The sequence below is a fragment of the Neocloeon triangulifer genome, unplaced genomic scaffold (genome assembly GCF_031216515.1).
Source record: "Neocloeon triangulifer isolate White Clay Creek 2 clone unplaced genomic scaffold, ASM3121651v1 ptg000012l, whole genome shotgun sequence".
In the NCBI taxonomy this organism is placed as follows: domain Eukaryota; kingdom Metazoa; phylum Arthropoda; class Insecta; order Ephemeroptera; family Baetidae; genus Neocloeon; species Neocloeon triangulifer.
The window spans coordinates 13,539,061-13,551,263 of NW_026775554.1; the positions used below are offsets into that span (position 1 = coordinate 13,539,061).

The 12,203-nt window shown below is 37.5% G+C and overlaps 2 protein-coding genes across 2 annotated transcripts in view; one reads left to right on the forward strand and one right to left on the reverse strand.

The window, feature by feature from the left end:
• Positions 1 to 1,609: 1,609 nt before the first annotated feature.
• The window catches only part of LOC132197597 (nephrin-like), a 203,174-nt gene continuing 192,580 nt past the window's right edge, over positions 1,610 to 12,203 (forward strand). The window contains exons 1-2 of the mRNA XM_059620968.1: positions 1,610 to 1,847; positions 2,008 to 2,164. The gene's annotated coding sequence lies outside the window, so the exon portion shown is untranslated. The remainder of the gene's footprint in view (positions 1,848 to 2,007; positions 2,165 to 12,203) is intronic.
• Positions 7,572 to 9,676, reverse strand: LOC132197226 (NPC intracellular cholesterol transporter 2). Its single transcript, XM_059620372.1, has 4 exons — positions 9,524 to 9,676; positions 8,585 to 8,695; positions 8,134 to 8,309; positions 7,572 to 7,807 (listed from the first exon to the last, which is right to left on the reverse strand). The coding sequence occupies exons 1-4, from the start codon at positions 9,597 to 9,599 to the stop codon at positions 7,694 to 7,696; spliced, it is 477 nt and encodes a 158-aa protein (XP_059476355.1). The 5' UTR covers positions 9,600 to 9,676; the 3' UTR covers positions 7,572 to 7,693.

Sequence of the window (12,203 nt, forward strand, 5' to 3'; positions counted from 1 at the left end):
TGATGACGGTTAGCCGATGTGCACTCTTCTGCATCACAAACAAGCAGCGAATCTTGCTAGGCTAAATAAGTAATACACTTCCAATGGCTCCAACTCTTCTTAGCACACTAAGAGCTTCTAATGGAATCCACGTAAGTGGCAAAGCAATAACAAAACCGTCACTCTGCATGATACTTTGAGTTTCCACGCGATCGTTTGTCAATTAATTAACGCTGGCGGCGATTGGTCGGCACTGAGTAGCTCTCATGTTTCCGCGAGTATGTCCATTAAAAGTGTCGTCAGGCAGCTATTAGTGAAAGGTGCCGATGAATTGTTAACGACGCGAAGTGCTAGTTGGATGCAGCCGGAGCGGAAAGAGAGACAAACGAGTTGTGACAACCGGCGGCACAGAGAGATGCTTGTTGCGAATCTTTTTCTCTCTCCACTCGGAGAGCGAGTGGCTGTGTGTAGGAGTGATCTATATATGTGTGTGTGCTTTCAGGAAAGGGAACACCTGATCAAAAGCGCAGGCCAAAGAGCGTGTTTCCACTAATAATGAATTAGTCTCCTGCAACTTTTATGTCCCATCCATGCGTCACAGTGTTTGCAGCAGAAGCTATGTACGTACATTTGGCGCCAAGGGCTTGATGCTTGGTAGATCCTGAATTGCGGGAATTAAATTTGAAGAACTTGTTTAAAAGATAGACTTCAAAAGTGTTGCAGGGTTGGACTTAATTCTATTCTATTCTAATTGCGCTAGAATAGTTTGGAATAATCATTTTGTATTTTCACTTTCAAATTTTAAATTACAGAAGAAAAAAAAGTAAAAAAAAAAACAATTTTACTTGAGCCTAATTTTTATTAGATAATGGAAGGATATAATAAATTTATTGTAATTTCAATTAATTTTTAATTTTTGGCAACAATTGGCAAGGGAAAAATATTAAATTACATAATTTTAATAACATATTTAATAATTTAGCTTTTTCTTTCATAATATTATATTTTATTTTATAATTTAAAAAAAATGCAAAATATTTCTTGAATCTAATTTGTGTAATTTGTAATGAATAATGTTTGGATAAAATGAATAATATTATTCGAATTCTATTCTCTTACTTTGCACAGGTTCTTCAACCCAATATTCAGTCTTCAAATTATTTACATATATCAATTTTTTCTATTTTGAAGACAAAATAGAAACGCGGAGGGAGAGAGTTGAATCGGACACTTCATTCATAAATACAATCACAAAATTGACTTTTGATTAATCTGATGTGAGGCGGAAGGTGAGAAAATCGTGACTAAAATTCGCAGCCTCTAAGGCTAGTCTCGCGACCGCATGTTCACTCTGGTTCACTCTTCACTCGAACTTTTTTGGCAGTTGTAGGTATTCTTTGCAAATGTAGGCAACTAAACAAAATAAAAACACTGTAAAGTTTAAAATTTGGCCACTACTAAAATCCAAAATTGAATAATTTTGAAATTTAAAATACAATTTCTTGCACTTTAAGACACTGAAAATCAGAATTATTCACATAACTTGTTGAATTCATTGCAAATGTGAAAATTTGTTTTGCTGGTACGACTTTATTGTTGTTACAGCTGGTTCCAGCCTCCTTCCCGCCAGCCAAGTTCAATTGGAAATTGGACTAATCGTTCGTTGTGTGTTCGTTCGTACTTTGTGCCAAGCTTTGTGCTTTCTCTGGAAACTTAAAGATGTTTTTGTTTAAAAAGAAATGTTTACGGACCGATATCGTGCTTCAAGAACGAAGGAGGCCCTGAGGCCTGGGCCAAAGACGGGGTTTTGGGCTTCCAAGTTCAAACGTGTTCCCAAAACCGACCAGATCACCAGAGTCTCCCGTAAGGTACGTACAAAGTGAAAGTGGATGCTAATGACAAAAACATTTATTTTTCACGCCTCATGATTGCCTCAAACGGATTGCCTCTGAAAATTTGGACAATTTTTTTTTTTGATAATTATTCAGTCACCATTCCTCTTACTAAATCAGTTAATTTCGGTTTCAGTCGGTGGAGCTGCAGAACACTCACGGTTTCGACTCTGCAGAAAGGGAACATTTTGAAAACAGCCCCCAATCAGGAATACAAACCCCTTCATCATCAGCCAGTCGGACATCATGGAGGCACCTTGCTCAAGACCAGCCAGTGCATGATTTTCAATAAGGTCAGTGGCTTGTTTTGTTAATTTTAAATCTAAATTGACCATGTACTCTTTTGCAATTTGTGGGGTGAAAAAATGCATTCACTAATTTCTGATGAATATTCATGTTTTCTAAAATATCAATAATATTAAAAAAAACTACATTTAAATTATTATAAGTTACAAAATGACATATTTCAATTTGAACTATTGACGTGTATTTTTTTTTTAATTTTTCATAATTTACATATTTACATGGAACAAATTTTTATCGCAAATTAAATTTAACTAGAAATATGAAACAAAATTGAGATTCTTGGGGGTTGGGAGTATAAACCAGAAACGGAAAGCCCTTAGTTTTATTTGTAAATTTTGTAAAAAAAAACGAGGGACAGTAATGACAGTATTTTTACTCTTGCTCTTATCTTATCTTTGGGATGAGGAAGTGGACGAACGCCCTAGGGTGCGAATTAGGAGGAGTGAGAGTGCCTGTGTCGAGAATCAAAGATATTGCTCTGCTGGCCTGAGTTTCGAAGGCAGCACCGCTCGGGGTGGAGCTGAGCGCTAATTAATTGACAAACTATCGCTCTATCTGCTGTATCGGCGCATTAAGTGCGGGAGCTCACGGCTCTCTCTCTCTCTCTCTCTCTCTCTCTCTCTCTCTCTCTCTCTCTCTCTCTCTCTCTCTCTCTCTCTCTCTCTCTCTCTCTCTCTCTTGCTGGCCGGGTAAACCTCTAATGGACACATGCTGCAGTATGCTGGCCACGGATTTGAGTCTGCCCGCCTATCGCCAATAATATCGCGGCGGCCGGGCAGCTCTCGCATCGCATACGTGACTCGAATGTGTCTCTTTACCCTTATAATGGGCACCCGAAATGAAAAACAAAGGCCAACCCTCGGCTCGGCACGAGATGCTCCGCGCAAAGTGCGTGCCGTTAGGAAAAATGACCGCCGAGGATAATTATCAAAGCTCATCCGAAAATTCCTGTGATATCAACTCGCCGGGAATGACACCAAGGAATTTCATTACCAGCTCTTCAAACGAAAGGCTCCGCAGGGATCTGAATTTGTAGAGGAATTTTAAATAAGATTCCAACACCGTACATAATCGAATTATTTGATAGTGAGGAATGCGTGATTTTGATTAATTTCTATTAAAAAAAAAACAACTAGAGGAAGCCTTTAAATGTGAATAAAGGTTTCGGCCGATTTAATTGACCATTGTCATGAAGAAGGACCCGTTCAAGAAATTAAACTTTCCGATTAGTTGCAATTGACTGTTATTGTTCCGACGATTACTTTTATTAAATCAAATTTAAACTGAAAATGTTTAGAAAAATCGTGTGCATTCCCAATAACAGGAAAAAGTTCTCTATTGAATGTTATCATTACACCAGGAGTGTGCCCGTAAAGCTAAAATATAATGGAGTTCAGCTTAAAGAACTTGAGCTTCGTCTTTTGCCAGTTTGGCTTTCCTTGCTCAGATTACTATAAAGCATTCAATAACTCACATCCAGGAAATCGTGAAATGCTTTCACGTTTATCCTTTTTGATTCTATAATCCTTTTCCTCATTAGTCACAAATAAGCAGATATTTAAAAAAAATTCAGAAAAAAACACCTTTGACAAGAAACATATAAACGTTTTTGACATGAAAAATAGCAAAAAGTGTCGATGTTAATTTATGACACCAGCGCGCCTTTCATATTTCACCGTGTATTTAAACATCAAAAGAATACGTTGACAAAAGCTGCCAATTCGGAGTGGGTTCGCAGCGGGAAATTAAGTGGAGGCCGAAAACGCGCTTCTCTCGCTCCAGCACAAAATGATCAGAGAAGCCTTTGAAGTCGGCCCGTGTGAAAAGAATGCACGTCCCAATAAGACGAAGTGTCAAAGCAGGTGTCACCGGCTGAAAAGAAAGTGGAAAGTGAGCGAGGCCCTCAAATCCGAGGCCGTCCGTTGGCGCAGCACTAAAGGACGGCGCGGGGCATTAAAAGGCAGGAAAATTAAACCATAAAGTGCACCGAAGGCCACCAGTAAAAATGAGTCTCGCGCTAAAATGATACTGTCTTATTATTATGGTCGATATATTCCTGCGAGAAAAGGCGTGGACGGCCCTGCTCGAATAAATTTCGATGAAATCCCGCTGAAAGAAATAACTCGCGAGAAAGGGTCGCGTATAATACTTTGGCCCTTTTTTATTACATACGACTGCGAATGGTTTAGAAATTGATTTCTGTGCCGCAGATTTAATCACACTCCTTCCTCGTCGCCGGATGCTGCGTCCGCGGGGAAATATTTCACGCCCCCGCAGCCCGTGTCGAAACTGCGCCGCTTATTACCGCCCGGATTTAGTCAATTCGCGTGATTATTGTTGGCTGACAGCTCTGCCGCTTTTATTAAAAGCCATCCATATTGATGGTTCGGAACGCAGGCGACAGAAATGCACAGCGCAGATATCAGAATTTACATGTGAGCGAAATCGAGCTGACTTTTATGCATATCGCTCACTTTATCGCCGCACTCTGCCATGCCAGAAATGCATGTGCTGCTCGTTTGAGCTATTCTGCTCTATTAAACGTTGCGGTTTTTCCATTTAACGGTCGAATTATGCGCTGTATATTGAAAAACGCAAGTCAACCGATTCGGTTTATTTGATATGAAACCTCACAATTTTTTATAGAACATTAACAAATTTGATATTGCAAAATCTGATGGTGAAAAATTACTTATTGAAGTAAAAAGAAAAATGACGAATTTATCATTGTTAAACTTTTACTACCTCATTTGAAAATTATACAGTTTTCAACTTTGGCTTCACAAACTCGCAGCAGATTTAGCTGGCTCCGTTGCTATTTTTCCTCTCTCTCTTTTTTCAATCTTGCAGGTCTCGGCACAAATCTGTGTGGAAGGTCTAGTCTTTTTTTTAACTAACACACAACAAATCATAGAACATTCCGTGTCCAGCAAGTAAATAAGTTCATCTTATTCGGAGTTTGGCCTTTGACATTCTGTTAACCTTTAACCATTTGTGTTGCGATATCCAACAATGAAATAATGAGATATCAATTTGGTAAGCATGAGAGAGGCATTGAGTGTTGCGGCCCATTAATCTAAATGCTTGCCAGAGGTAACAATACAGAGGCTTGTTTGTATTTTTTTATGTAAATATTAAAACACTGCCGTGCCAAAAATAATATAATTAACAGTAATTTTTCGTTATAATAAGCTCATTGATTATTCAGAAAGCAATCTTTGCAGCCAAAAAGCTGTTTTCACATAATCAACAGGACAAATTACTTGCTATTCATTAAAGGTGCAAACTTGTGGAGAAAATGACTATAAACGTCACGATCAAAAAATAAAATAAATGTCTACTCTTGATGGAAACAATATTTGATTTAAAAAATGTTACTTATTTAAAATAAAATTTTTATAAATTTTTGATTTTTGAAATAAAAATATAAAAGGCAAAGATAGAGAAGTGCCACAGAACACTAAACTTTTCACTAAAAATTATATACATTAATCGACTTTTTAAATTAACTTTTACTTTTTAATTTGCTGCAGAAACCATGCCAATTGAAAGGCATAGCCCTGAGTTTTATTGAAATATGAATTATATTTGGCAAAAAAAAAGAACACGTCCATCCGAAATGACGCAATATTCGAACAAACGTGACGTTTTTTGCGTGGTGTCTACCGAACCTAATAAATTCAAATGAATAGAAAAAAATTCCTGGTCTAGTTACGCAACAACACACGATTATTAATTAATGATTACTGGCTGCCAATAAATGAGCTTGTCAAAAGCAGTGCCGCTCAGCGACCTACGAATAACGCAGGAAAAAAGGGTGCTCTTGCGCCGAGTGTTAATGATGCCGAATCAATTCGTGCCCTTTGAAATCGTAATCCGCACTTGTTTCCTGACAGTTGTACTTTATGGCTGACCCTCGGGCCGGGATATTTTTTCGCAATCACGACCCTGCTGGCGCCATCAACTTTTCAACTCAATAATTCAACTTTCTGTTGGTGTGTGTGTGCGCTGTGCGGTTTGCCCCCAGGTAAAAAATTTCATACGCACTGCAGCTTTTTTGCCGCGAGCGCATGATTTATTTTTCCGAATTCCTCCGACTTGGCCACTTTTTGCACAAGCTTCCTCCATTTCGAATTCATGGCTGCGAATTAATGCATCGCCCGGTGCTCTTTCATTTATTTGTGAACGGTCAGTGGTTGGTTTTTGCTCGGCCGTCTCTCAAAAAGGGCAAGGTAGAACAATTTTATGCCTCGCGGGTACAGCAAGGGTTTTCGGAAATTAAAGCGTCCTCTACTATGCCTCACTAAATAATATGACTATTTCAAGTAGTTACCTACTCATCTAAAATGCCACTCAAAACGTTTGAAGGCACAAAAATCTTCGCAAAAAATGAAAAACGCTGTTTGCAATAATCAATTTCAATGGCTTCTTAGAATAAATCTTTCAATTCTCAAGGCAGAAAATTTTATATATTTTTATTTACTCATGCTAGATTAATTTAAAAATTCATATTTGCAATTTAAGTTGACCTGATACACATTTATTTGAGCATCACACAATACAAAAAAAAAAAGAAATAAAACAATAATAATCCTGCGGGTGTCTTTGCAATTTTTGATCTTGACAAATCGATTACTCCCTTCATGATTTGGCTTTTGCAAATTTTAAAAAGTGATGTGAATTTTTACCAATTATGGCCGTTAAAGATTTTCTTTTGCGATTGGCTTGAAGATGAAGCGTAAGGCCGATTTCTCAAGGGGCTTTTTATGTTTACCTGTCCAGATATATAGTATTGAGTTGGATACTCAATAAAAGTGATGATGTTTGCCTCTCGCAAAAGCAGCCCATATTTGAATAAAATCGATTCGCCGAAGAAGCAAAAGACGCACACATGCCTATGGTATAGAACGCCAACGTATTCTATTTATGAAACAAGCCACGTCGGTCGTTGGGCAAAGCGAGACTGGGAAAACGGCTGGCTCAACACGGTATTGTTTGCGGTCACCAGATACAAAGAAACAGGTAACCAGAAAACATGTTTTCATAGAAAATTCTTGAAACAGGTTTAGGCTTTGTTGTTAATTGGTTTTGAATAAAATTCATGGTGAATTCCCCCAGTCTTTTTATTGTTAGCGTGATTATGTGAAATTAATAACTAATTCAACTAATTCTTAGTATGTTGTGCATATCACTTTTATGAGCTAAAAACCATTTACAAATAGGTATTCCTATATTTTTTAATATCTTCTCTTTATGTATATCATATTATTTAGAAATATCTTAAATTTGGGCGCCTTTTACAATTAATTAAATTTTACGCAAAATTCCATGATGTTTTTTTCTTGAGTTCAATTTATTTACTATTTTTTAGGATCTACAATAATTTAATTGAAATTTAACATTTTTATCTTTATTTTGTTTTATTGATTTTACAATGCATAGCATAACACACAACACTTAAAATTACAAAAATCTCAGATCATTTGGCCCTTTGCTACTATAGCTCTCAGCTTGCTTTAGAATCCTTTGCCATGGGGTTCAACCTCTGGTCCAATGATGACTTCGGTGCGCATGCAAATTAGATTCTGCGTACTATCGCTGTGAAGCTTCCACGTCAGGGTTCCTTCAATCTAAGAACACATAATGAATTTCAATTTTTTAATTATTGGAAGTTCACAAGTATGAAATATCGATTGCACTTTTACCACAACTGTCGTACATAAAAAGTATGCCTATATTTGTGAGTACTTTCATACTTTTCAAAACTTATTCTGACTTCTCTTCAAAATTATTTTAGAATTTAATAAATCGACATTTTTTTGTATAGCGTGTTTTTAAATTTAATTCAAAAAGTTTTTAATTCATTAAATATTAATGTAACACAATTTGATAGCCGATATCAACCATTGATTATCTGATCGTTAATTTTAAACAGAATTGCCTAACTTGAACTTACGAGTGCCAAATTGGGGCTGACAACGAGTTTGGCTTTGTACAAGGCATTCTGTCCAGGCACGATGGGGCACACTGGGTACAGGAGGGCCCTGCAATCGTCTGGAGTCACCACAAGGTGGGTGTCCACGTTGAACTGGGTGATGAAGACGTTCGGCCGGAGCTGCTCGCTTCTGAAACCTAATGCGATTCAAAACTCCCAACTGGTTCCAATAAGGCGTGCAAAAGCAGACGAGAGAAAGGCCATGGTAATCCGGCCGACTTTATTGTCTCGGAGCAGCTCTCGTCGTGGATAAGGCCACGCGCGCTGATTTACAATATCTCCGCCACCAGCGGTGGTGGCGGCGGCAATTTTGGTAATCCTCTTTTGCCTTTATGCTTTATCGAATTCAATTCAGCGTGAAATACTCGGAGGTTTGCCGAATCTGCCTCTCTCCATTTTTTCCGGCACTTGCCTGACTGGAAGCGGATGGTGACGTTAACCTCTTGTCCACGCAGCAGCGGGCACGGCTCCGTACTGACGTCGCACCCGTCAATGTCCACTGCGTCCAGCGAGTACAGGGAACCTAATTACAAAAAGTTAAAATTTATAATAAAATTAATTAAATAATTTTACTTATCCGAGTATAAAAAAATTAAATTAATTTTTTTGTATTTTTAATTACAATGTGCAGCTTATTCTAAGAAAACAGATGTTCCGTTGATCACCATTCAATTAAAAAAGTAAAATTTAATTAAATATCTTTCAGCAAAATACTGAAAATACTTAAAATATTTTTTACACTTTGAAATTTTTATTTTAATTGTTTTTCTTGCCAGTTGTAATGAAATTTACTTTTTGTTAAAATTATTTCAATTGTATTGTGAATTCCCAAGCATAATATTGTTTGAATACGTTCGATTCTTGTAAAGGTTATCAGATGAGTAATATTATAGCGAATACTCTTGAGAAATCAATCCAAATGCGCGACAATTTTTTTCATTTTCATTCTTGACAATGCTATTCGATGCCGCTCAAAATAATGTGTTTGGTGGCCGGGATGGAATAATCCAAATAATCGGAAACCAATATCGTGTGATCATTATTGGAATATTATACACATATTGGTTCGCCGCAGACGCAAACAGTTCAATATCATTCGCGGCGGTTCGCAAGGGAAATCACCCGGATTAAAGACGTCCGTGCGGTCCATTAGAACTGGAGGAAGAAATAATCTCATAATTGAAATGCGACGTTTTGCATTCTACGAACGATAGAAATAATGTGATCTACTTCGTGATTATACACAATTTTTCAATGCAAGAGACTAGTTCGGCTCAGTGGATGCAATTTCAATTTAATTTGCGCTGCGCACGCGACTAGATCCAAATGAAAGTTTAATGAGAAATCCTACCACAGTCCTCGAAAGAGACGCTCGCGGCGCTGGCTGCGAAAATCAGCAGCGAAATTAAAACCAGTTGACTTGACATGGCGTCCAATTAGCAAATACTCGAAAGCATTGACAGTTCACCTCATTTATAACAAGCGGGGCCCGATAAGATTTAATTTGCGCCTCCGCTTGACAATCTAATCTGCCGGTGCTGATCTCAAGGCGTCTTTTTATCTCGACGCTCTGCCACCCGGCGCCCGAGGGTGGATTTACAATTCTGAGAGCTGAGGATTATTCGCGAAGCGCGGTGTGTTCCAAATCACGACGCTGCCGAAATTATCTGTCGGAGAGAAACGGTGAGATCACGCTCTTATCGAAGAAAGCGTTGATTTTGGTTTGACTGATGTTTTGGAGAGGTGGCGGCAAACTGATTATTTGCTGCTCATTCGAGTACGTACGCTACTACACTTGTAAAATTAGCTGCGAGTACTTATCATTGTTTTTGAGTCCTTCTCCTTGCTGTCAACTGGTTTGTTATTATGAGGAAAGGTTATTGATTGATGCTATCGCGACACGACGTTTTTTTTAATTACTAATAATTAACAGCAAAAAATAGTAAAAAAGTAACCAAAAAACAAAATTAAACAATTTTTAATTTTGATTTTTTTTAAAAGTAAATATATTTTCGATGTTTTCAAGGTAATAAATATTCTCCAATTAATGAGGAAGAAAATAGCGTGCTCTTTGTGTTAATGTCAATAGCCAATCCACTTTTTTGAAAATTTTAAAGTCATATTTGAAGGATATCAGCGCAAGAAATGCGCAGTTAACAGACTCCACTTTTAGTTGTAATCGAGTGATAAGTTCCCATTATTGAATCTAAGTAGTCCTGTGTCAATTGACAGATAACAATTAGCTATTTATTTTATAAAATTTCCTACCAGTTAAGGAAATAAAATAGAGAATTGAGATTTTTGTTTTGAAACAAAGTCATTTTAAAAGAGATCAACCACAGAATTTAATAATAAATTGTATAAGAAGATCTTCTGCTGGAGTAACAAATCTTTTCCTATCTTGGATGCCAACTAAAAGTGCTGCCAAGCATGGAAGTTTAAAAAATAATTAAAAAATTGTATGCTCCCTATTTAGTAAATTATCATCCTGAACGATAAGAATATATATTGAATTTTTTTATTATAATCGTGAAAATTTTGCAAACTTTTTTATATCTTCAGCAATCTTCAGACTTAAAAAGACGCCCTCTGTAGTGGGATCAATTAGACATTCTAAAAATATAATCATGGCACTGGAATCCAGTGACTGGATAATGAATCACAAAACATTCATAATGCTTAATATCCAAGCTTGAAAAATGACTTTTTTGAAAATTCTTTCAGAAACTGTTAAAATAAAGAATAATAATTATTAAATTTTTTCAATCTCCTTCCCAGCTCCTTTATAAATATGCTCAATTGACGATTGTGATTTTATTTCCTAAGCTCAATTTATCATGTGCCAATCAATGAGATGAGGAAAATTGCATCCTTGATCCTTCATTTCCATAACCAGGGTTGCGATTGTCACCGTTTGGAAAAGTTTGGATCAATTTTGTTGCCTGCGCCAATCAAAGGGGACAAGATACGCTAACTAACTTTGGAAGATGATATTGTTGTCTGCTTGCAAGCAGAGCGAAGGGCGTCATTTTGCAATTGAAGCCTCCAAGATTGATCGCGTATCTTAAGTTTCCGCCGGCGAAATATGATGTAGTGATGGCTTGTAATTGATGATGACGCCCCAGCCAGCCACTTGGGCAAAGTACGGCGGAAAAGTTGGTGCCAAGAGTCTGAAACTTTTCCCCTCTCTCTTGATAAATACGCCGGGCGCGCGTGTGTGAGTGTTGTGACAATTAGCTGCGCGCGAATTGCTTGATCTAGATCGGCCAAGAAGTGCTTCTTTCTTTTCCACCGTGTGCCCTCTCGACTTATCAGCCCTCGAGCCGCACTGACATCATAGACGAATCTGGGGCTCCAGTCAAGTGTGCCGGCCAACAAGCCAACTCGCAACTCTCTGAAGAGCACGTAATTGTGCGCAATCAGGACCTCGCATTTCCCTCTTTGGAAAGTGCGGCGGCACAAAGTCCAAGTGATTCACTCGAGCATCTGATGCACATCTAGCGACTTTTCCAGAGCTGCTAGACCCTATCAAAGTGCCATAGTTCAACGTACACTAATTAATTCTGTCACAAAACGATATCATCAGGTCGTCAAGTCGTTAAAGATGCTCTCAAGTTTTGATGAAATCTCAAATTAATTCTGATAGCATAAACAAGCGGCGCAATAAGGTTTATTGGAATTTAGAAAATGAAGGGCCGTATTTAAAAATCTAGATTATTTTTGGCTTCGTCCTGCTATCAACTAGAAAAAGTTATTTTACTTAGTAAAAGACTGCCTGTTGCATTTTTTTAAATGATCAAGAGATAGAAATAATGAGTAATTAATTTAAAAAATTATCAGAAGAAAAAAAATTTCCCTCCAAACTTTGTAAATTTAGGCCTTGCTATTTAACTCCTAGGGATGGCAGGAGCTACTCAAACCTGCTGCTATACTTTACAAGACTCAACAATACCTTTTCGTCTCTTGTTGTCTCTCTGACAAAGTTTTCACCAAAAGGGGATGAAAGTGGAGAAAATGAAAAGCATGAGAGA